Source organism: Panthera uncia, chromosome B4 (assembly GCF_023721935.1).
Source record: "Panthera uncia isolate 11264 chromosome B4, Puncia_PCG_1.0, whole genome shotgun sequence".
NCBI classification, from domain to species: Eukaryota; Metazoa; Chordata; class Mammalia; order Carnivora; family Felidae; genus Panthera; species Panthera uncia.
Genome location: NC_064809.1, coordinates 63,114,348 through 63,141,182, shown reverse-complemented (window position 1 = coordinate 63,141,182; position 26,835 = coordinate 63,114,348). Strand labels below are relative to the sequence as shown.

Genomic DNA, 26,835 nt, shown 5'->3' with positions numbered 1-26,835 from the left:
TACGCTGCCTACAAGAGGCTCACGTCAGACCTAAGGACACACACAAACTGAAAGTGAAGGGATGGAAAAAGATTCTCCATGCAACAGGGGAAAAAAGCCTGAGGTAGCAATACTCAATTTTTGACAAAACAGACTTTAAACAAATTCTGTAACAAGAGACAAAAGGTGGGTTATACCTAATGATAAAGGGATCAATTTGGCAAGTATATATAACAATTGTAAATATCTATGCATCAAACATAGGAGCACCTAAACATATAATTATTAACAGACCTAAAGGGAGAAATTGACAATAATACTGTCAGGGAACTTTAACACCGCATTTACCTCAATGGATAGATCATTCAGCTAGAAATTCAATAAGGAAACAGTTGCCTTTGAACACATTAGACCATGTAGACTTAACAGATATATACAGAACATTCCATCCCCAAACAGCAGAATACACATTCTTTTTTAAGTTTATTTATATTTGAGAGTGAGAACATGCGCATGTGCATGCAAGGGGGTGGGGAGGGGCAGACAGAAAGGGAAAGGGAATCCCAAGTAGGGTCCATGCTGTCAGTGCAGAGCCTGATGCATGGCTTGAACCCGTGAACCGTGAAGTCATGGCATGAGCCAAAATCAAGAGCTGGATGCTTAACCGACTGAGCGACCCAGGCACCCTTACACATTCAAGTGCACATGGAACATTTTCCAGGACAGATCATATGTTAGGGTACAAGTCTCAATAAATTCAAGATTCAAATCAGATGAAGCATCTTTTCTGACCACAATGTTATGCAACTAGAAATCAATTACAAGAAAAAAAAACTGGAAAAAACCAGAAACATGTGGAGGCTAAATAGCATGCTACTAAACAACCAATGGGTCAATGCAGAAACCAAAGAGAAATAAAAAAACACCCAGAGACAAATGAAATGGAAATATAATGCTCCAGAGCCTCTGGGATGCAGCAAAAAGAGTTTTAAGAGGAAACTTTATGGGAATACAGTACTACCTCAAGAAAAAAGAAAAATCTGAAAGAATCTAACCTTATACCTAAAGGAACTATAAAAAAACAAAGCCCTAAGATAGGGGAAGGAAATAAATATCAAAGTGGAGCAAAATGAAATATACTAAAAAAAAAAAAAAGAAACAATGAGCTAGTACTTTGAAAAGAAAAAATTGATCAGCCTTTAGCCAATTCATCAAGAAAAAAAGAGAGAAGACTTAAATCAGAAATGAAAGAGAAGAAAGTACAATGGACATCACAGAAATACAAAGGATTATAAGAGACCACTATGAAAATTATATGTCAACAATCTGGACAATCTAGAAGAATGAATAAAATCCTAGAAATATACATTTTTCCGAGACTGAATCAGGAAGAAACAGAAAATCAATTCCATTACTTGTAATCAAAAAGCTCCCAACAAGCAAAAGCCCAGGACCAGATGGCTTCACAGATGAATTCTATCAAACATTTGAAAATGGGTTAATACCCATCCTTTTTTTAAAAAAACACTTTTCTAATTTTAATTTTTTAAAGTAATCTCTATGCCCAATATGGGGTTTGAACTCACAACCCTGAGATCAAGATTCACATGCTCTACTGAGTGAGCCAGCCAGGCGCCCTGATACCCATCTTTCTTAAACTATTTAAACAAATTGAAGAGAAAGGAATGCTTCCAAATTCTATGAGGCCAACATTATCTTGATACCAAAACCAAAGAAACACACCACACACACACACACACACACACACACACACACACACAAAAACACACACACACACACACACACACACACACACACACTGCAAAACCAATATCCCCAATGAACGCAGACGCCAATACCCTCAACAAAATATTAGCAAACTGCATTGAACAATTAAAACATTAAAAGGATCATTCCTCATGATCAAGTGGGATTTATTCCAGGGATGCAAGGATGGCTCAAAATACACAAATCAGTCAATTAACAAATTGAAGGACAAAAATCATACGATCATCTCAATAGATGCAGAAAAAGCATTTGACAAAATTCTACATCCATTCATGATAAAAACATAGTGAGTATAGAAGGAATATACCTCAACATAATAAAGACCATATATGACAAACCCATAGCTAGCATACTAAATGGTGAAAGCTGAAAGTTTTTCCTCTAAGGTCAGGAACAAGACAAGGATATCCACTTTCACCACTTTTATTCTTTTGGGTTTTTTTTGAAATTTATTTATTTATTTTGAGAGACAGAGAACATAAGCAGGGAAGGGGCACAGAGGGAGTGAAGGAGAATCCCAAGCAGGCTCTGCACCATTAGTGCAGAGCCTGATACGGGGCTTGAATTCATGAACCATGAGATCATGACCTGAGCTGAAATCAAGAGTCAGATGCATAACCAACTGAGCCGCCAAGGTGCCCTTCACCACTTTTATTCAACATAGTACTGAAACTCCTAGCTGCAGCAATCAGATAAGAAAAAAAACACATTCAAATTGGTAAGAAAAAAGTAAAACTGCTATATTGCAGATGACATGATACTATGTGTAGAAAACCATGAAGACTCCACCAAAAAACTATTGAAATAAATGAATTCAGTAAAGTTGCAGAATACAAAATCAACATATAGAAATCTGTTGTGTTTCTATCCACTAATAACAAACTCACGGAAGAGAAATTAAGAAAAAAAACAACAACACTGGGGCATCTGGGTGGCTTAGTCAGTCAAGTGTCTGACTCTTGATTTCAGCTTAGGTCATGATCCCAGGGTCATGGGACCGAGCCCTACATTGGGCTACAGGCTGGCTGAGCATGGAGCCTGCTTGAGATTCTTTTTCTTTCTCCCTCTCTCTCCCTGCTCCTTCCCGCTTGCTCTTGCTCTCCCTCTCTCAAAATAAATCAAGTTAAGGGGCACCTGAGTGACTCAGTGTGTTGAGTGTCTCACTCTTGGTTTTGGCTTGGATCATGATCTCATGGTTCATGGGTTCGAGCCCTGCATTGGGTTCCACACTGATAGTGCAGAGCCTGCTTGGTATTCCCTTTCTCCCCCTCTCTCTGTGCCCCTCCCCTGCTTGTGCTCTCTCTCAAAATAAATAAAATTTAACATAAATAAATTTAAAAAAGAAAACCCCATTTACAACGGCATCAAAAAGAATAAAATGTGTAGGAATAAATTTAACCAAGGAGATGAAAGGCCTATATTCTGCAACAATAAGATAGTGATTAAAGAAACTGAAGACAACACAAATAAACAGAAAGATACACCATGTTCACAGGTTGGAAGGATACTGTTAAAATTTTCTTACTACCAAAAGCAATCTATAAATTTAATACAATCCTTATCAAGATACCAACAGTGTTTTTTACAGAACTGGAACAAATAATCCCCAAATTTGTATGGAACCACAAAAGTGCTCAAAAAGCCACAAATAGTCCAATTACAAAAATGGGCATAAGACATGAATAGATGTTTCTCCAAGGAAGACATACAGATGGCCAAAAGACACATGAAAAGATGCTCAACATCACTATTCATCAGGAAAATGCACATCAAAACCACAATGAGGTATCATCTTATAGTCAGAATGGCTATTATCAAAAAGATAAGAAATAACAACTCTTGGCAACGATGGAGAAAGTGGGACCCTCATGCACTGTTGGTGCGGCGGGAATGTAAATTGGTGCAGCCACTTTGGAAAACAGAATGGAGCTTCCTCAAAAAATTAAAAATAAAAATACCATACCACCCAATTAATTCTTTCAGCTCTTTACCCAAAGAAAAAGAAAACACTGGTTAAAAAAGATATATGTTTAGTTTACTGCAGCATTATTTACAATAGCCAAGATATGGAAGGAACGTAAGTTATCTATCAATAAAGATGTGGTATATATAAATACAATAGAATATGTTCTGCTGTTCTTTCATAAAAAGGAATAAATCTTGTCACTTGCCACAGGGATGGACCTAGAGGGCAATACGTGAAGTAAATCAAAGAAATATAAACACTATATGATTTCACTTATATGTGGAATCTAAAAAACAAACGAACAAAAAAATCTCATAGAGATGTGGTGGATGCCAGAGGGGTGGGAGGATGGGAGAAATTTGTGAAGGTGTTTGAGAAATATAAACTTCCAGTTATAAAAGCAAGTCATGGGGATGAGAAGTACAGTAGAGAGAATATAGTCAATATTATAAGATGGTAACTAATGGCAAACGTTTTGTAATATATATAATTGTTGAATCAGTATATTGTACACCTGGAAATAATTATTTAACTATAGTTCAATTAAAAATAAGATATTATGTGCTGAATGCCTCACGTGGGCTAGGCAATTTACTAAAATATCACCTAAGTCCCACAACGTTTCAAGAAAGCGTTTGTGTCTAAAGTCACAAATAATGGAAGTCAGGTATTTCTAGCCAGTTAAGTATGAGCCGCTATGTTAATGTATGAGTATAAACCGCCACTCCAAAGAATGGTTTGCAGAACATCAACATCACCTGAGACCTTGTTGGAACTGTGTCATCACAAACGTGTTAAATCAGAATCTGCACGTTAACAAGTGATTCCTATGTACATTCGTTCGAGAAGCCTTGAGTTACCCACACTGGCTCTCTCCACCATGTTTCTAATCTGGTATAAGGTGAACTCAAACAAGTCATATCAATAAGCCAAGGACAACCTTTAGTTTAAGGAATTCTGCAGCTGATGCTAATTGTTTTTATTAATTTTTTTTAAGGTTTATTCATTTTTCAGAGACGGAGAGACAGAGAATGAGTGGGGGAGGGGCAGAGAGAGAGGGAGACACAGAATCCAAAACAGGCTCCAGGCTTTGAGCTGTCAGCACAGAGCCTGATGTGGGGCCCTAACTCACGGATGGCAAGATCATGACCTGAGCTGAAGTCGGATGCTCAACCGACTGAGCCATCCAGGCGCCCCTGATGCTAATTGTTTTTGGGTATCAATTAATAAATTAATTCATTACTTTACCTGTGAAATCATACTGTTCACACATTCCTTTTTGAGATATGCTTTATGTTTTAAATCAAAAGCCAGTAACTGGGTGAAACCCAGTGAAGCATTCCATGAAATACAATTTACCTGTAGAGTGCTTTGTAGTCAGCAAGTGCCTTTTTCATATTTCTTGGACTGGCCATAAGACTTTATTATTGGGACTCAGGTAAATTGTATAAGGTCATATAATATGTAATAGCAGGACTACAACTCAGACAGTTTCTCTGACTTCCATTTCCATGTCTGTTTCCCCACATATGACTGGAAAATTTAGGCGAACACCATTAACTATGGAGTAGAGCAGTCGTTTCTCAGAGAAGAGAGCAGCACTGTTGTAGTGCTTCCTGCCGATGTAATCTTGGAGTTATCACAGGGAGAAGTCCCTATTTCCACACCTGGGGAACCCGGACTTCTGTCACAGCCTTATTCTTGAGAGATTTACACAGGTTTTGGTAGGGAATGAGAGGTAGGAAGCAGCATTGGTACTCTGTTGGAGTAACTTTTCTCTGAGACAAACAAAATCATGTGAACATCTCCAATCCTGGCTGTAATAACATTTAAGTCTTTATAATTCATTTAAGGACGTATTTATTTACAAGATACAAATGCTTAATATTTAATAGGAATTAAAGTGCTTAATTTTACAATGTTTCCAATTCTATGCCTTTGTGACCAAATATACATATGTTACACAATATATACACTATATGCAAATATTTTACATTCATATAGCTAGAAAAGAATTACTTTTTGTGTATACTTTTTTCACATTGGAGTTAACTCTAAAATTCTGATAACATACCTTTTCAAACTGACCAGTCAACAATTCAAAAACCCAGATAACACTTACTCAAAAATATCAGTCAATTGTCACTCACAAAATAAAACGCTAGTTTGGTTAAAAAAAAAAAAAAGTTTTATATACAGATATGATTGCTAATGAATGGAGACCCCTCCCCCAAAGTGATACATTCCAATATCCACATAATATGTAATATATAATACAATTCTGTTATCATAATGGTCCCCACAGACTACTGTGTTTCTTTCCAAACCTGTGTATATATCACTCTATGTATTTGGTATTTACTTATTAAAATATGCTACAATGAGATTTCTTGATTTACTCTCTCACTAAATCTACCATCACAAATTTTAGGAAGAAGGATACCATCATGTAACCCTCAGTGACTCCAATGAGTTAAAAACTATCTTGTAGAAGCCATGTGCTAGTTCTGCCAAACGCTCAGTCCAAAAAGTAGAAAACCATGATTGACTTTAGAGGAATTTTTTACCTCATAAAACAGTGCAGAAAATGGCCCAATAGGATGAAAGTCTTTTAAGCCTAAAGAAAAAGGTAAGTAATAGAGAAAGACCTGGGGGCAACAGATCCCATCAGTATGCTATTACAAAGACTTCTACTTTATAGTTCATATCCCTACTGCACTTAAAGTATTTTTCTCTTGTCTTAACATACACTGCTCTGATCAGGAGATCAGCAGTCTCTTTCTGTCCACCTCTCTGTTCACTCTTGCTTATTTCAGTTCCTAATTTTTTATTCCTCTTTACTGTATCAGTAAAGAAAGCAAAGTTATCTGCTCATGAGAACATGATTACGGGGCATACAGAAGAATGAATTGTATTAAAAACCCATGTAAATAATTCATGTTAAGATATTTAAGTGAAGAGAACAATTTCTATAAAAATTTCATTCCTATGGAAAAACAGAATTGGAAATCAACAGTGTTTTTACATATATACATATATGCATAAATTCACAGAAAGGGTTTTAAAAGTAGATCTAGTGGTCTTTATATATCAGACTCATATTTTCTAAATCTGAAGAATCTATAGTAGGTAGTAATATGAAAATAAAAAGCAATTTGATTCTACTAAAATTGGATGAGAATGAAGAAGTAACACGATCCACTACAGGTGTCAATACAGTTCTATAGAATAAGAACTGGTTAGCCACAGTTTTTATATTAATACATTCTTGAAGAATACAAAATTGAAGAATGAAAACATTAAGACATTCTTGCCTTTTGAGTTAATTTTAGCTTATTAATACCATGTGCTTAATCTTAGACCCGCTAACACGAATATCATGTGATGTAAGAAATTTTAATTAACCTTCTATTCTGCATTATAGCAAGGATACCTGCAAAAAAAATAAGACCTTTGTTCCTTAGAAGTTTATTTGCTCCTGTTGGTGCCCTTTCCTCTGGACATATCTAGTCCAGAAAGATAATAATTAGAGTTATCACAGACAATATTCTCAGCATAAGAACTTAAGGCTTTAAATATAACCAGAAGTGGGATCTAAAATTTGAAGGGAAAACAACCACCCTGTTTCCACAAAGTTGACGAGAGAAAGTAAAACATAACTGTGAACTCACAGAAGAATTTTTGATATACGGTTTTTAAAGGCATCAATGAGTCTTTAGCAACCCTGCAGCACTATGAAGCTTGTCGTTTTCTTTATATACTCATGACTACTACAAGTACTCTTTTAAAAAATCCAAATGTGTATCTATATATGGGACAGGGTATATTTAAAAGGTTTTTGTAAAAAGTTTAGTACTTTTTTAGGTTGGAGTATTTGTTTTTAATTGGGGTAGGTCACCTGGTGAAGGTAAGTACGCCAACCTGCATGTTATGTTAAACTTCACAGAAAATGAAAGGAGCTTGATGACGTAGTGCAGATGTGCTTAATTCTTTCACTATCCATACCCTTTGGAAAAGTAAAGATGCCCTTGACAGTTACTTGAATCCAAGGAATAATGCCCTCCCCTTCTCTTCCCGAGAAGTTATAGTATCATTTCTAGAAGTTAATTCTCTATCTCCTTGTGGCTAGAGGCATTCGTATTAAAATTTCAGTATAAAAACATACCCTGAAGAATTTTATTGCTTGCATACATGATGGCATCGTAGATGCCATTATTAGGAAAGTGGCTGGTGGCATTTTTCATTACCGAGTCCCACTTAAAATCTGGAGACAAGTCTGCACTACATTTTGTACTTAATGTACCAAATGGGAGACTTTCAATAAAAGCAAAATTTAAGTTTAAAAAACTGGAATGTTTGTGGTGAGTAGCAGTTTTTATCGAAGAAGTACTTTTTAGGTTTGGAGGAAGGGCACTTTAAAAATGGCTTGGAAAGCACCAAATTAGGGAAGATAAAGAATAAAGCCTATATGGGATGTTGTTTTAATAGGAAAGCAATTAATTGTTTTTTTATGTTCAATTTGTCATGGCTGCTCAGGGGTGTCAAAAACCAAGATGGAGATGGTTCTTGAAACCAATCACACTTTGAAGTCTTTTAGTTTAGTTGAGTGTTTACTAAATGCCTAAGAGTATGCCCTTGCCTTTCTCCAAGTAAAAGCATTAGTGATTCTTTAAGAGAAACAGGTAAGGCTGCTTCAGTGCTTCTCTTTGTGCTTGTCTAAAGAACACGGGGTGAAACATGAAGACGGTGACTGAATAATCAGAGATTCTCTTCTAGTACGAATATTTCTGATTTTTTTAAATTAAAGATAATGTTAAGAGCATGATGATATTCTTTTTACAGGAGTGCTCTCTCAATAACCTAATTAAATGACATTGATATTTATTCAGCCAAAACTTGAGTGTGTCCATATCGCTCGATTTCCCAGGAGAAGAACTTATGGTAGGGAAAGTGTAGTCTGCTTGCTGTTCAAAAGAGTTTTCAAAACTAACTTGGCCCATAAATCTTCTAACTGGCCCTTATGTTTCCATTGCTCTGTCCACATTTACGAAAGTCATGTTTTACTGATAATCATTCTGCATTTTTATTGCTTCTCTTTTCTTGAGATTAAGAACACCAACACATCATCTATAGCTATAGTGTAACCTTCTCAAAAGCCGCCCTGAACACATATGGTGTACATACATACCCACCCCAAGGTTGGCAGCTAGAAAAGAGAAGTAATGTAACATTTCTTTGAGTCTGTCCCTTATTTGATAGGGCCTAAGAAGCTACCTTTATCTCTTTCTGACTCCAAATATTTGGTTTAATGTTAATGATCGTGGCTGACTTTCCTTTTTATAGAGGAAGGCAATCTGTGTCCGTCATAATCAGTTTACCTTCTTTTTTGGAGTGGGGAAAAAAGATACTTTAAATATTTCTTAAAACAGCAGGCCTGAATAAATGTGTGGCAGTCTCAAATTCTGAGTGAATCTATTCTACATTTAAGGTGTCATCCTCAAAGGCCAAGATAGTGGGGTCATTCTTGTGGATTTCTAGCTGACTTAGGCATTTAAACATGATAATGTTTGGGGCATAACAGGCTACATGAGGGGAAAAATACTAATTTGGGAAAAAGATTAAATTAAATAATCAACCTAATGTGAGATTTTAGTCACAACCACAGTATGGTGAAAAGTAGCCTTTGTACAAGAAATCATGTTTGGACTATTAAAAATTCTCCAGAAGATGAGAAAAAGCGTTCAGACTCTCTTCAATCATCTTGTACCTCCCCCAAACTTGCCATTAAAATATTGCTTTTCATTATTGTGTTTCTCCCTCCTCTTCCTCACTGAGGTGGTTAAAAGAGTTGAGCATAAACTTCCTCTAATATCTATCTCCCTGCACCTCAAACACAGGTGATCACGTGTGAATTTTGTTCCCCATCGGAAAAAGGAATAGGCCCACACAGTTATCTGAAGTGTTAGTTATATAGTCCGCATTTGGCCATACTTTAACAGTCTTGTGGAAAAGAAAAACATTACAATCAATGTAGTTTCCCTATGTCCCAGTTCTGTATAGAGTCAGGTATCTTGTACAGTTTAGGTTTCTGTGAAAATTTGTGCACATGCTGATATTAACTGCTGCAAAAATTGCGAGATTGTGAAAGATAAAATAACCTGTGTGACTTTGACCATCCCAGTGACCAAAGTGCACTTTATCTCAGAATAATCAAGACTGAAGCATTAATTACACCCTCATCATATATTTCAATAGGTATTATTAGCACCTTCAAAGAGAGGCACTGTTTTAAATAGGCACAGAACGAAAAAATAGTACTTTAAAAATACTGTTGGAACTAATATATCCCATGCCAAATAAATTACTGCTTTTTCTTATTATAAAAATATCAATACCTTAAGATGTCAATCAGTTAAACATAAATCACCAAAAACATTTCTTAAAGTTTAGAACACTGTTCAATTGCAAGATAAAACATGCTTTACATTTAAAAAATAAATTAGAGACAAATATGAACCTAAAGCTGAAGAGAAAAGCATGTATAATATAATTATATTCATATTTAATACTATATACACATAATTGCTATATACTTGAGATATTTTATTCCTAGGAGTATTTCTACAAAAACAAGTATTATCTTTTCTTAATAAGTTGAAAGTTTGAACACCAACAATTTGTCCTTGTTGTTTTAAAAGAACATACATCATTTATGCAGCTTGAGCTTTATAAACTAAATTAAATAAGTTAATACAATAGCCTAAACTGTCCCTGTATTTATTTATTTATTTATTTATTTATTTATTTATTTATTTATTTACCACGGATCTATTTTGGCAACATGGAGGTATATCTTTCAAACTGTTACAAGTCCTACCTGTGAAGGAGAAGACATTACAGGACCTTAAATGGAGGTGGCCTATTCTAACCTGATAGTGATAGAATCCACTGATAACATTTTCTTCAAGACAAAAGTACATATGCAAGGAATAGCTCATTAAAAAATGTTCCATTTTCACATTATTTCAAACTTTTACCGGTAGAATGGCTCTGCACATTAGTTTCACTATGAATACAGAAACATAGGAAAGTACTTCCCCAAAAGATGCATTTAAGAGCCTATATTTTTCAACATAAAGTGCTAAGAGATGAATGAGGAGGGCTGGGAATGTCTTGAGCTGTAAATCTTAGGACCTCCGCACTGTGGATGGTCCTGAAGTTCAGCATTCTGATTTTTTCTTAGGTTCAGGATGATCATCCAAGGTGGTTGGATGCTTGTTGGGACCATCTGGTGTCTCACCTGTGACAGCTAAAAAGATGATTTTCAGCCACTTCTGTTTCAGTTCCTCACTGTCTGCGGCAAAGCTGTGCACAGACTTGGACTGGGTCAGTTTGAAACTGTGCGGCAGGTCTGCACTCCTTGGCATATCGTCCACAACGTAACCCAGGAGTGGAATGGTGGCCTGGGCTCGGACATCCTAAGGAAAAAATATGGTACATAGGAGCGTGAGATGTACTAGCTTGCTGTGCATGGGCCTGTGTGACCTGGCTCCCACTAAACCTCTTTTGCTACCACTGTTCTACACAGATGCACCCTGTGAGCTCTCCGTGGACAGAGATGGGCATCCAGGACTTAGCATACTGCCTGCACGTGAGGCCACTGATAATGCTGGCTGAATGAATTAATGAATGAGAGCTGATACCTAAATCAGCTACGATTCACTGATCCTACACCCTCTCTCTGTGAAGGAGTCTATTCAACTCTTCATTCAGATGAAAAAGGGAAAAAAATTAGGTATCACATAAAAGCCGCAAATGTTAATGATGATTTCATTACCAAACGCAGCTTTATTTGGTGATCCATTTATTCAGGCATCAATGTATTTATGCACAAAAACAGTTATGGGAAAAACAACGAAACAGAAGACAATATATACCTTGGTATTTGTAGTCTATTTCTAAAATAAGGTTTTCCTAGCTCTTAATGCAGACATAGGGTAAAATACAACAGATGCGTTGAAGATTTTATATATTTCCAGGTGAATGCAGGTGTTTTTCAAGCACAACACAAGCCACAGTGTCTGGGGCTGCTCTGGTGAGAAGCTCAGCCTGCATGTCTGTTGTTCCCATAGATTTAGTTCACATCTATGCACACATGGTTCTCAAAAACTTACTACTGGATAATGTTAATCCAAGGTTGATTTAAATTCCCCTTCCTCTCATATTCTTTTCTTTTTCAGGTATCCATCCATTCAGGAAAAAAAACACCCAACTTATAATCATTTCCTGGCATTATAAAGGCTCCTTCTCCTCCTTGCTTCTCCCTCTGCTTCACCCCTTCTCTCATGCCCCCTCCTAATCCAACTCACCCTTTCTCAAACCACTGGAGAGGAATGAGAAGAAGGGAGGAGACAAATGAGGCACAAGGGGAAGAAATTATGGGCTATATTTTAAAAAGCAGCCTAAAAACTTTAAAAATCAGTTTAAATAAACTTGAATTTTAGTTACTATTTTTCAATTGTAATGAAAGACAATGCAAGTGGTTGAACTCTCTTGTTCTATAGAGGACAGTAATGGAAAGATTTTGATTTCAGTGTCTATTCACCTCCCTTTGTACCCCAGGACCTCCATCCCCTCAGAAAAATGTAGTTTACATACCTGGGGGGCACCGTACATGTACAGCACAAGAGGGTCTTGTTTGGGGATCACACACCAAGCTTTTTGCCAAGGTTTTGACTTTTCCATATACTGAAGAAAGCTGCACACTACGCTGTTTCCAGACACTTCTGCTGATTCAATCTAAAAAATACAATGGAAGGAGAGTGAGAGAAAGAGAACACAAAATGAACTGGGTAGAGAGTAATTCACCTTATTGGAACATTCATAAAGTACAATATATTCATATAAAATGTCTCTCGGGGATATCCAAAAAGGGCTCATCCCCAATTATTATTTAAATACTTATCTAGATCTTTTATGAACAAGGGAAAATATTTAAGTATTACCAGGCCTCAAATTTAAATAAAGTTGAACATTTATTGAATGCTTGCTATGCAGGCACTTTTCTTAGTTCACTACTTCATTTAATCTTCACCAACCCTAAGAAGATATCATTTGCATTCTCTCTGAGGTTCAGAGAAGAAATTACTTTCCCCAGGTCACACATTAGGAATTTCCATGCTAGAATTTGGATCTGGATCCAGAGCCTGAGCTTTTTTTTTTTTTTTTTAATTGATTTTTTTTTAATGTTTATTGGAGAGAGACAGAGCATGAGTGGGAGAAGGGGCAGACAGAGAGGGAGACACAGAATCCAACCAAAGCAGGCTCCAGGCTCTGAGCTGTCAGCACAGAAACCAACGTGGGGCTCGAACTCACAAACCGTGAGATCATGACCTGTGCCAAAGTCGGACACTGAACCGAATGAGCCACAGAGGTGCCCCCCAGAGACCGAACTTTTTTTTTTATTTAAAAAAAAAATTGTTTTAACGTTTATTTATTTTTGAGACAGCGAGAGACAGAGCATGAACGGGGGAGGGGAAGAGAGAGAGGGGGAGACACAGAATGGGAAGCAGGCTCCAGGCTCCGAGCCATCAGCCCAGAGCCCGATGTGGGGCTCGAACTCACAGACTGCCAGATCGTGACCTGAGTCGAAGTCGGACACTTAACCGACTGAGCCACCCAGGTGCCCCGAGCCTGAACTTTTAACCACAATGCTATACCAGCATCAATGATATAATAACGCGATAGCAAAAAGGTAAATACTGACCAGCAATCAGAATCCTGGAACCCGAGATAATTTAAAAGTTTTTAAAATTGTAGCCCTCAACAAGTACAAAAAGATCGAGATCATTACCGTGCATATATTCAGACCACAATGCTATGAAAGTCGAAATCAACCACAAGAAAAAATTTGGAAAGGTAACAAATACTTGGAGACTAAAGAACATCCTACTAAAGAATGGATGTGCTAACCAAGAAGTTAAAGAAGAAATTAAAAAGTTCATGGAAGCCAATGAAAATGATAACACCAGAACCCAAAACCTCTGGGACGCAGGAAAGGCAATCATAAGAGGAAAGTATATAGCAATCCAAGCCTTCCTAAAGAAGGAAGAAAGATCTCAGATACACAACCTAACATTACGCCTTAAAGAGCTGGAAAAAGAACAGCAAATAAAACCCAAAACTAGCCGAAGACAGGAAATAATAAAGATTAGAGCAGAAATTAATGCTATCGAAACCAAAAACACAGTAGAACAGATCAATGAAACCAGAAGCTGGTTCTTTGAAAGAATTAACAAAATTGATAAACCACTAGCCAGTTTGATCAAAAAAGAAAAAGGAAAGGACCCAAATAAATAAAATCAAGAATAAAAGAGGAGAGATCACAACCAATACAGCAGAAATACAAAGAATAATAAGAGAATATATTATGAGCAATTATATGCCAATAAAATGGGCAATCTGGAAGAAATGGACAAATTCCTTGAAACATATACACTACCAAAATTGAAACAGGAAGAAATAGAAAATTTGAACAGACCCATAACCAGTAGGAAATCGAATTAGTAATCAAAAATCTCCCAAAAACCAAGAGTCCAGGGCCAGATGGCTTTCCAGGGGAATTCTACCAAACATTTAAGGAAGAGTTAACACCTATTCTCTTGAAGCTGTTCCAAAAATTAGAAATGGAAGGAAAACTTCCAAACTCTTTCTATGAAGCCAGCATTACCTTGATTCCAAAACCAGACAGAGACCCCACTAAAAAGGACAACTATAGACCAATTACCCTGAGGAACATGGATGCAAAAATCTTCAACAAGATATTAGTCAACCAGATTCAACAATACATTAAAAGAATTATTCACTACGACCAAATGGGATTTATTCCTGGGATGCATGGCTGGTTCAATATCTACAAAACAATCAATGTGATTCATCACATCAATAAAAGAAAGGACAAGAACCATATGATCCTCTCAATAGATGCAGAGAAAGCATCTGACAAAACACAGAATCCTTTCTTGCTAAAAACCCTCAAGAAAGTAGGGATAGAAGGATCATACATCAAGATCATAAAAACCATATACAAAAGACCCAATGCTAATATCATCCTCAATGGGGAAAAACTTCCCCTAAGGTCAGGAGAAAGACAGGGATGTCCACTCTCACCACTGTTATTCAACATAGGCTTGGAAGTCTTACCCTCTGCAATCAGACAACACGAAGAAATAAAGGCATCCAAATTGGCCAGGAAGAGGTCAAACTTTCACTTTTCACAGAAGATAGGATACTCCATATGGAAAACCAAAAAGATTCCACCAAAAAACTGCAAAGTGGCAGGATATAAAATCAACGCACAGAAATCGGTTGCATTCCTATTCACCAACAATGAAGCAACAGAAAGAAATCAAGGAATTGATCCCATTTACAATTGCACCAAAACCCATAAAATACATACGAGTAAATCTAACCAAAGAGGTGAAAAATCTATACACTGAAAACTATGGAAAGCTGATGAAAGAAATTGAAGAAGACACAAAAAAATGGAAAAAGATTCCATGCTCCTGGATAGGAAGAACAAATATTGTTAAAATGTCAATACTACCCAAAGCAATCTACGTATTCAACACAAAATAACACCAGCATTCTTCACAGAATGCTCTCAAAATAACACCTCTTTTTTTTTTTTTTTAATATATGAAATTTACTGTCAAATTGGTTTCCATACAACACCCAGTGCTCATCCCAAAAGGTGCCCTCCTCAATACCCATCACCCACCCTGCCCTCCCTCCCACCCCCCATCAACCCTCAGTTTGTTCTCAGTTTTTAACAGTCTCTTATGCTTTGGCTCTCTCCCACTCTAACCTCTTTTTTTTTTTTTTTCCTTCCCCTCCCCCATGGGTTTCTGTTACGTTTCTCAGGATCCATATGGTATGAGTGAAACCATATGGTATCTGTCTTTCTCTGTATGGCTTATTTCACTTAGCATCACACTCTCCAGTTCCATCCATGTTGCTACAAAAGGCCATATTTCATTTTTTCTCATTGCCACGTAGTATTCCATTGAAAATAACACCTCTCAAAATAACACCAGCATTCTTCACAGAGCTAGAACAAATAATCCTAAAACTTGTATGGAACCAGAAAAGACCCCGAATAGCCAAAGTGATCTTGAAAAAGAAAACCAAAGCAGGAGGCATCACAATCCCGGACTTCAAGCTATACTACAAAGCTGTAACCATCAAGACAGTATGGTATTGGCACAAGAACAGACACTCAGATCAATGGAACAGAATAGAGAACCCAGAAATGGACCCACAAACGTATGGCCAACTAATCTTTGACAAAGCAGGAAAGAATATCCAATGGAATAAAGACAGTCTCTTCAGCAAGTAGTGCTGGGAAAACTGGACAGCGACATGCAGAAGAATGAACCTGAACCACTTTCTTACACCATACACAAAAATAAACTCAAAATGGATGAAAGACCTCAATGTAAGACAGGAAGCCATCAAACTTCTCGAGGAGAAAGCAGGCAAAAACCTCTTTGATCTTGGCCGCAGCAACTTCTTACTCAACACGTCTCCAGAGGCAAGGGAAACAAAAGCAAAAATGAACTACTAGGACCTCATCAAAATAAAAAACTTCTGACAGCAGAGGAAACAATCAGCAAAACTAAAAGGCAACCGATGGAATGGGAGAAGGTATTTGCAAACGACATATCAGATAAAGGGTTAGTATCCAAAATCTATAAAGAACTTATCCAACTCAACACCCAAAAAACAAATAATCCAGTGAAGAAATGGGCAAAAGACATGATTAGACACTTCTCCAAAGAAGACATCCAGATGGCCAACCGACACATGAAAAAATGCTCAACATCACTCATCATCAGGGAAATACAAATCAAAAACAGAATGAGATACCACTTTTCACCTGTCAGAATGGCTAACATTAACAACTCAGGCAACAACACATGTCGGTGAGGATGCAGAGAAAAAGGATCTCTTTTGCACTGCTGGTGGGAATGCAAACTGGTGCAGCCACTCTGGAAAACAGTATGGAGGTTCCTCAGAAAATTAAAATAGAACTACCCTACGATCCAGCAATTGCACTGCTAGGCATTTATCCAAGGGATACAGGTATGCTGTTTCGAAGGGACACATGCACCCTCATGTTTATAGCAGCACTATCGACAATAGCCAAAGTATGGAAAGAGCCCAATGTCCATGGATGGATGAATGGATAAAGAAGATGTGGTATATATACACAATGGAGTATTACTCAGCAATCAAAAAGAATGAAATCTTGCCATTTGCAAGTATGTGGATGGAACTGGAGGGTATTATGCTAAACGAAATTAGTCGGAGTAAGACTAATATCATATGACTTCACTCATATGAGGACTTTAAGACACAGAACAGATGAACATAAGGGAAGAGAAGCAAAAATAATATAAAAACAGGGAGGGGGACAAAATGTAAGAGACTCTTAAATATGGAGAACAAACAGAGGGTTGCTAGAGGGATTATGGGAGGGGGGATGGGCTAAATGGGTAAGGGGGCATTAAGGAATCTATTCCTGAAATCATTGTTGCACAATATGGTAACTAATTTGGATGTAAATTAAAAAAAAAAAAAAAGGTTCTAAAATTGCAACAACTCTTTGACAACCCATTTATAGTTTTCTGCTTTGTCCCCTGATATATATATCACTGGCTAAAAAGGGAACAAAATCATTGACTAAATAGATTTTATTATACACATTATGGGAAGCAAGTGGTTTGCTTCTATTTTCAATTGCTCAAATCTTTAGGGTAGCACTACTCAGTGCCATCCACTGAACAGTGCTGGTTCACAAACTGCTCTGTTACCCATTCCAGACAAAGCACAGAAAGTAGGAATAAGCACTTAGAAACTTTTAGAGCAATTTGACTTTGTGATGACATGCAAGCAACATGATTGCATATTTTACAAAAATATTGAGTTGTGTGGCTTGGAAATAAAACTGGCCCTTCATCATAGATACCTTAAGGAGCATTGGCAGGCAAACTACGGCCCACCAGCCCACCACCTGTTTTTGTATGGCCTAAGAGCTAAGAATTTGTTTAGATTTTTTTGACTTTTATAGATATAATTTAAAATCAATCTGATGACAGGGAACACTAACTTTGGACTCCAATGAAATGAAACGTTATCTCCCCTACCTACAAAGAATTCCAATCTTATTGCCCTATGATAAAAAACTATACTACATTATTATTGTATTTTGAATTCCGTCAGTAAAAATTTGTGAAAATGTGTTTTCTTTCTTATTATAGAAGTAATGTTTTCAGGTTTTCCTCTTGGCCTGCAAAGACTAAAATAGTTTCTCTGACCCTTTACAGGAAAAGTGTGTTGACTCTCGGTCTAAGGCACATAACACACTAGCTGGCAAGAAGCAAGTTTCAAAATGCATGTACGTGTGTGTACATGCACATATACATACTCATCTTCTACTTATAGACCTCACATAATATATATATATATATATATATATATATTTTTTAACGTTTTTATTTATTTTTGAGACAGAGAGAGACAGAGCATGAACAGGGGAGGGTCAGCGAGAGGGAGACACAGAATCTGAAACAGGCTCCAGGCTCTGAGCTGTCAGCACAGAGCCCGACGCGGGGCTTGAACTCACGGACCGCTAGATCATGACCTGAGCCGAAGTCGGCCGCTTAACCGACTGAGCCACCCAGGCACCCCAAGACCTCACATAATATATTTATTTGATTAAATAAATATAGGTTTTTCGAGAAAACTACCTAGAGATTTTTAATTCAGAGATACAACCTGAAACCCATCCCTTAAAACAAGTCATTGGACTCATTATATTATTGCTGTGTTTAAAAGTCTTAAGGCTGTGTTCTTGGGAGCCAGTGAAACATGTCTTTCCACCTCCTCGCCAGGGAAAGCCCCATTTAGGTCTGCCTACAAGCAACACATATACCCTAGAAGAATTCAGAGTTAAACTTTTAGCTTTTCAGCCTTAAATGGACTCTGAAGTTTATGATTCTTTTTCACTTAACAGAAATGACCCTTGTATGCTTATACTGTATAGATGCTCAATAAACAGTCATTGATTTTTTTTTTTAATATTCTTAAAATGTTTATTTATTTTTGAGAGAGAACATGAGCAGGAGACGGACAGAGAGAGAGGGAGACATAGAATCCAGAGCAGGCTCCAGGCTCTGAGCTGTCAGCACAGAGCCCAATGTGAGGCTCTAACTCACAGCCGTGAGATCATGACCTGAGCTGAAGTCAGATGCTTAACTGACAGAGCCACCCGGGTGCCCCAACTGTCACTGATCCCTAATAAAGCATGGAAATTCTTAGTAAACTATGTATGTCTATGACTTTAGATACAAAGAATTATGGTCATGAGCCTATTCTTCACAGACCTTCCAGGCTACCTTGAAATTTCTGCCACAAAGGCCTTATTATATAATTTATTCCTTATGTTAGTATCTTTGAGTGTGAAACTCATTTCAGGTACAAGCTGCATCATAGTGCCCAGGCTTGGGAGGTTCTGACTATTCTAAAAATATGAGTCACATTCACTTGCTAGATATTTTAATAATATTTCAAAGCAGTTACCAGATTATTGTCACTGGCTGCTAAATGATGTTTTTAATACAATAAGCTGGAAGACGTTTTCAGGTAATAAAGTAATAATTTAATATGAATTTTAATAATTTCAGACAGTGGCTTTTGAAGCCAATATGATAAAATTACCAGGTAAACACTTTCCTATTAAAAAATACAGTGGAGGGGCACCTGGGTGGCTTAGTCACTTAAGCATTCGACTTTGGCTTAGGTCACAATCTTGCAGTTCATGGGTTTGAGCCATGCATCTGGGCTCTGTGCTGACAGTGTGGAGCCTGCTTGGAGTTCTCTGTCCCTCCCTCTCTTTCTGCCCCTCCCCCAATTGCACATTATCTCTCTCTCTCAAAATAAATAAATAAACTTTAAAAAAATACACTGTAATGTTGGGCATCAGAAGAGACAACAATTCATACTCTTAATATTTTATTATAGCTGCTTTCACAACATTAATGTATTTCACTCTCAAATGATGTTGACTAAACATAGCACTGACCCTCTTCTTTCTACACAACTGAATATGATCCCAAAATTAAGCAAGATGAGAGAAAAGTATGAATCTTGCTTCTTCTTCAAATTGTTAAATATTAAGAGAAATAATAAAATATGCTATTTGTATTCTTTAGGGCTAAAAAACAATTCTACATTTCTTGCATAAAAATTTCAGTTCTCCAATATTTAATATTCCATACCTCTAAAATTCCTTTTCTCTTCTTTTCTTCACTGTCTGTGAATCCACTTATTATTTGATAACAGTCTTTACAAACTTTGTTCAATTTTCCACCATCATACTCAAGTTGAGCTTTGTAATCAGAACACTTCCAACAAACCACCTTAAATTAAAAAAAAATGAAGAGTAAATAATCATACAGATTTAAGCAATAATCACTTCCAGTAATACTAAATGAGAAAGAGTTAAATATTTAAGGCGTTTACCGGACCAAGAATATCCCATGAACATTAGGAATATTTATCACGGTATTATAACGCTGTTGGTGATGAGCTCTGCTAGTTCATCCTTGTCTTCCTTGCTCTAAAGGTAGGAGACCTTTACCTTTCATATCTCTGGATGTTTCATCAATAAGCTCCCGAAATCAACTCAGGATCTTCCCTGCCTGAAGCTGTTTCCTGACTCCACCCCACCCCTCCAAACCTATTCCCTACTAGTGCTCCCTATCCTGGAAAACAGCACCAGTCATGGCAAGTCAGAAACCTAGGAGTCATCGTCCTTGACATATACCTCTACTTCACCCCATACAGTCACCATATTACGAAGTCCTGATTTTATCTCCTAGATATTTTTTTTCGATTTGTCCATTTCTCTACATCTTCCTTCTAAGTCCAAGCTATTAACATCCTACTTCGGACTACTGCAATTTCACGACTGGTCCTTGTAGCATTCTTACCTGAGCGTTCTCTAGCCTCTGTTTTTACATCCATCCAAGCTATTTTCCAAACACCAGATGCTGTCTTAAATATGCTAATCTGATAGGTTTCCCCTCTATTTAAAATCCTTAGTTTTCCCTTTGCTCTTGATAAAGAACAGATTCTTACCGATGGCCCACAATATCCCATATAATTGGCCCCTTTTACTCTCTGTATCCCCAGTGACACTGGCTTCTTAAGAGCCCCTGAAGTGCTATATGCCTGTCCTCTCTCAACTCTGCTTCAGTGAGTTATCTCTTGCTCATCATTCAGATGTTGACTCAAATTTCACTTCCTCAAGGAAGACTCCTCCAACTTCCAGAATAAGGAACTGTTTCTTGTCACTATGCTACTGAAGTTCCCTTATTTTTCTTGATGTACTTATTAGTTTAAAAAAAATTTTTTTTAATGTTTATTTATTTTTGACAGAGACAGACAGACAGAGCATGAGCGGGGTAGGGGCAGAGAGAGAGGGAGACACAGAATCTGAAGCAGGCTCCAGGCTCTGAGCTATCAGCACAGAGCCCGACGCAGGGCTCGAGGTCATGACCTGATCTCACAGACCGCGAGATCATAACCTGAGCCGCAGTCGGACACTCAACCGACTGAGCCACCCAGGTGCCCCATTGATGTACTTATTAGTTTTTAATCATACACTTGTGTGATTATTTGGTGTTTGTAACACTCACTAGGCTGTAAGCTCTGTGAGGCATCATTCTTGTAGATTTTGCTCATAAGGCACACAATAAACTTAGAATGCCAATGAATGAATAAGTATAATGCAAATGCATTCCATTTCTTAGTGAATAGCATTTTTTCCCTAATTATTATAGGTTAATTGTCAAAAAACACTTCCCAGTTTAAAAAATTATTTTCTTGGGGCAACTGGGTGCCTCCGTCGGTTAACTGTCTGATGTCTGTTCAAGTCATGATCTCATGGTTCATAGGTTCAGGCCCCGCATTGGGCTCTGCGCTGACAGCTCAGAGCCTGGAGCCTGCTTCGGATTCTGTGTCTCCCTCTCTCTCTGTCCCTCCCCCACTCATGCTCTGTCTCTCAAAAATAAATAAACACGAAAAAAATATTTTCTTGGCCATAGCAACTTCTCACTAGAAATGTCTCCTGAGGCAAGGGAAACAAATGCAAAAATAAACTATTGGGACTTCATCAAAATAAAAACCTTCTGCACAGCGAAGGAAACAATCAACAAAATTAAAAGGTAACCTACTGAATGGGAGAAGATATTTGCAAATGACATATACCAGATAAAGAGTTAGTATCCAAAATACACAAAGAACTTACAAAGCTCAACATCCAAAAAATGAATAATCAGTTAAAAGATGGGAAGAAGACACGAATAGACACTTTTTCAAAGAAGACAGATAACCAACAGACACACGAAAAGATGCTCAACTTCACTCATCATTAGGGAAATACAAATCAAAACTACAATGAGATATCATATCACACCTATCAGAATGGCTAAAATCAACAACACAAGAAACAACAGGTGTTGGTGAGGATGTGTGGAAAGGGGAACCCTCTTGGCTGTTGATGGGAATGCAAACTGGTGCAGCCACTCCGGAAAGCAGTATGGAGGGTTCCTCAAAAAGTTAAAAATAGAACTACCCTATAATCCAGCAATTGTACTACTAGGTATTTACTCAAAAAATACTAATTCAAAGGGATACATGCACCCCAGTGTTTATTGCAGTATTATCTACAACAGCCAAACTATGGAAACAGCCTAAGTATCCACTGACTGATGAATGGATGAAGAAGAGGTGATTATAAATATATATATCATAATGCATACATACACACATGCAATGGAATATTCCTCAGCCATAAAAAGAATGAAATCTTGCCATTTGCAACAATGCAGATGGAGCTACAGAATATTATACTAAGCAAAGTATATCAGAGAAAGACAAATACCATATGATTTCACTTATATATGGAATTTAAGAAACAAAATAAGCATAGGGGGAAAAAAGAGAGATGGAGAGGCAGACCAAGAAACAGATTCTTAACTATAGAGAACAAACTGATAGTTACTAGAGGAAAGGTGGGTAAGAGGATGGGTTAAATAGATGATGGGGATTAAAGACTGCACTTGTTATATGGAAGTGTTGAATCACAATTTTGTACACCTGAAACTGATATTACACTGTCTGTTAAACTGGAATTTAAATGAAAACATAAAACACACACACATACACACACTTAAAAAAAAGCATCTTCTTGCTTCAAAAAGCATATTTCCTCCCAATTATAGTGGACAAACTATTTAAAACTATATAAATAGTAGTAAAACTTTTAGTTTAGGTTCACAGCATATACAATTCATGATAGAAAAAAAAAACTATTCATTGTTGGGGCGCCTGGGTGGCTCAGTTGGTTGAGCGACCAACTCTTGATTTCAGCTCAGGTCGTATTCCCAGGGACGTAGGGATTGAGCGCCATGCTGGGCTCCATGCTGACTGTGGAGCCTGCTTGGGATTCTTTGTCTCTCTGCCTCTCTCCCCTGCTCATGTTCTCTTTCTAAAATGAAAATTTTTAAAAATTTAAAAAAACTCAATTCATTGTTTTCTCATAATTGCAATGAAATTACTCTAAGATTTAGAATTAAACATGCCTGCATCTACATATTCATATCAGCTACTCTCTTATTTATTTCCAACTCATATAATAGTATTTTGGTAATCCACATTCAAACACGTTTGTTTGAACACAAGGCAAGTGTGTCAGTCAATACCCAAAATCATTTCAAGCAAACTCAATGACAGATTAAAAAGTCTTACCCTGAGGGGAAAGTTTGCTATCAAATTGAACTTTGATCACAGAACTGTTTCACTGAGAAAACTTAGGAGGAAAGCAGAAGAATAAATCTGCAGTAAAAGACCAATCTAAATGAATGATCAATAAGAAGTCTTGCATTTCAGCATACTAATAATCTGTTAAATCATGGCACCACAATGCCTGCCCTTCTGTTTACTTGTTGCTTTTTAGAAGAAAGTATATAATCTTCAACTTGGTACACAAGGCCATCAAAAGCCTGCTGTTCTCTCTCTCCTGCTTCATTTCATGCTTTGTTCCTCCCTCACTCTTTCCATATGAAACAGCTCAAATTGCTGAAAACCTGTCACCAGCCCCCTCTGGCCTGAGTTATTGAGTTTTGCGTGCCCCTTTACATGTATAACCATAAACCTCTAATGGGCACAGAAGTCCACACATGTTCCTCTGGGAGGCTCACTTCCCTGCCCAGAGACAACTATATCATACTGAACCCTCTTTCTCGAATCTCCCTCATCCCTCTTCTCCCTCTTTTTTCAGCTGATGACTCTTCCTCACACTTCAATGACAAAATTTCCTACCACAAAAGCAAAAACACCCACATTTGCACCCATCATTTCCTTTTTCCTTTCTGTTATAATGGAGGGAAGTTTTCCTCTCCCATCAAAAGCCTGAGCTTCCATTTATGCTGTATGTTCCAACTCTTGTTTTCTCAGAGACATCAACTCCTTTGGTTATTATTTACCTATTTATTTAACTATTATTTACCTATTTAACTATTTCTTATGCCCCAGTTCCTCTTACTCATTAGGCTCCAGCCCCATTACCTCTGGCATCCCAATAGCAGACCCAACTTTCTCCTATCTCAGTTCTTCTGACATACGGAGCCACTGAATGCCTTTCCCACCTCCCTTGCCATGGTTAGCTCTTTCTCACTTTTTAGGCACCAGCTTAAATATCTGTGCCTCAGAGAGGTTTTCATTTTTCTAAGTAAAATTGGTTCCAAGTCCTCCTCTGTTAACATCATTCTCCATTCTAACTTCTTGATTGCCTTCTTGGTGTCTTTGTAGTAATTTAAAATGCTTATTTGTCCATTTACTTGACTTTGGTTATTTTCTCCATTAGAATGTAAACTAGGTGAAACTGGCTATCATTTTGCTTACCATTTTTTCTCCATGATCCAGCACAGTGTTCTGCACATAGCTGTCATCAAAATAAGTTTATCAATTAAGTAATTTATTTAATTGAATGATTCTTTTTTTTTTTTTTTTGCCTTTCCAAACTTGATGCTTTTAAAACACTTATATAGTTACTAGCAGCCTTCATGACCATGAAGAAATCTCACTTACATGTCCACATGCTCGACAATGATGTCTTCTCCTTGTCAGTGCATTGAAAGACTCCTTGCATTTCATACACATCGTTACTTCATTATCTCGGATCCATCTTGGAGCTCTTTTCCCTAGCTCAGCAGTCTAAAAAAGAAAGAGATTCAATTTTAATAGAAAAAACTGTCATTTCCATCTATTTGTTTACTTACTTACTTATTTATTAAAAAGCACTTCAACAACATTGCTTATATCATGCTCTGAAACTCAAGACCCAGGAAAAGAAATAAAAGGTACAAAGAAGTTTAAGCAGCACAAAAAGGCACTCGCTATTGTATTCATGTAAGGAAAAATGAGATTCTGTCTAGCCAGTTCTGCAACTGCAGAGAGAAAAGAACTTAAAGAATTTAATTCAACTTACAGAAACCTCTGAGTGCATGTCATTATCCTTTGCAATTGCATTTCTGAAGGTTTCATGCCTCTGATGGAAAGCATCAATGGTCTCCTGAAGAGCCTAAAATATAAATGAGATTCAAAGCACACATTAAAATATCACTTGCAAATTAATGAAAATGCCTTATCAAACAAATATCTATGATGTGAAAATGACCTTAAGAATTAACTGACCTTGTTCTTATGACATTGATGTATGTATACGCTATAATATGTACATGTTTGTGTACATACACAAAGGTTATCAAAAAACAAAAACAAAAACGAAAATAGAAATCCGGTTTACCTTGATCCATTCTTCTTTGTCTTGCTCAGAACTAAAACAAAACAGAATATAAGTGAATGCAGAAAACATTAATGAGTTATAACTTGTGAATAAGAATAAAACTATGCTTTGATGTTGTTTCAACTTTCTGGAAAATTCAGGGATGTCCAGGAAGAAGTTTCAACAAAAATTAAACAGAATCTTTGGCAAGTGAACAAACAAATTCTTAAACAAAATTATGGTACACATAATTTTTGAGTGGGAAAGTTAAGTTTAGCTTCCATTAATATACTGCCCTGATGTTATTTTTAATAACCATCATCTAGCTGAACATATTAGGTAACGTAGATGTAGTTATACCAGATATACAACTAGTCTTCCAATTCACCTTTAAGAAAACACACGAGATTTTCAAAGGCTACTAGTCACAGTTCATCTTAGAAAACATTACATGTATCCTCTAGAATCTGAAATATCTTTGTAAAGGTCTTCGGGAGCTATTTAATATTTCCTCTGATAAATAATTTTGCTAGAAAGTTTTAGGCAATACTGTACTTAACCTATTACAGATAAAGCAAAACAAAATTTTTAGATGCTTGTAGGAAGGAAGTTTCACAGATTAATGGACTCTAGTACTTAATAATTTTCTGTTGGGAAAAAAAAATTTCCTTGACTATAATCAAATCTTCTTTTTTCCTATTGAGGCAAATTCTCTTTATTTCATCTCCCTTGCAGGTAGCTTACACAGCTGGCTGCTGTCACAGAATGTGTTAGAAAAGTCCTCATTAGTAGACTCTGGCCTGAGCTAGATCTTCAAGTTGGGGGATTTTGAAGAATGTCAAAAGAGTGGGGCTCCATTTGTTTGCATGTGTTTGCTAGGCTAGGGCTGAGTTTGAGTTCCAGCCTGAATGTCACATGCCTCGCTCCTACAGGTGTCACATATAAATGAGTCTAGCAGGAGCTTGGCTCTTGTGACATCATCCATCTTTCTAGCAAATTTATTCTTGAGCATCATGATGTGCCAAGAATGCAGCTGGAATCCGTGCTTGTCAAATGGAAGATTCTGCTTATTGTTCACCTGGGGATCCTTGGACCAAGACTCTTACTGGGGAAGGCTTCACTCTTGCTCCTCAAAAAAGATTGCTCCCTACTGCAGTGGCCTGTGTGGATAAAATTATTTCTACTGCCC

At 37.1% G+C, this 26,835-nt stretch overlaps 1 protein-coding gene across 8 annotated transcripts in view; it reads right to left on the bottom strand.

The window, feature by feature from the left end:
* Positions 1-26,835, bottom strand: part of FGD4 (FYVE, RhoGEF and PH domain containing 4) — a 285,834-nt gene that overhangs the window by 62,434 nt on the left and 196,565 nt on the right. For all 8 annotated transcript variants that reach the window (XR_007456626.1, XM_049625260.1, XM_049625259.1 and 5 more), the window contains 6 exons: positions 25,668-25,698; positions 25,350-25,442; positions 24,950-25,075; positions 20,074-20,214; positions 12,392-12,532; positions 11,034-11,211 (listed from right to left, as the gene is read on the bottom strand). Coding sequence is in view for 7 of the 8 variants with exons in the window: in XM_049625260.1 (XP_049481217.1) it covers positions 11,034-11,211; positions 12,392-12,532; positions 20,074-20,214; positions 24,950-25,075; positions 25,350-25,442; positions 25,668-25,698 (710 nt within the window). In the remaining variant the exon portion in view is untranslated. The remainder of the gene's footprint in view (positions 1-11,033; positions 11,212-12,391; positions 12,533-20,073; positions 20,215-24,949; positions 25,076-25,349; positions 25,443-25,667; positions 25,699-26,835) is intronic.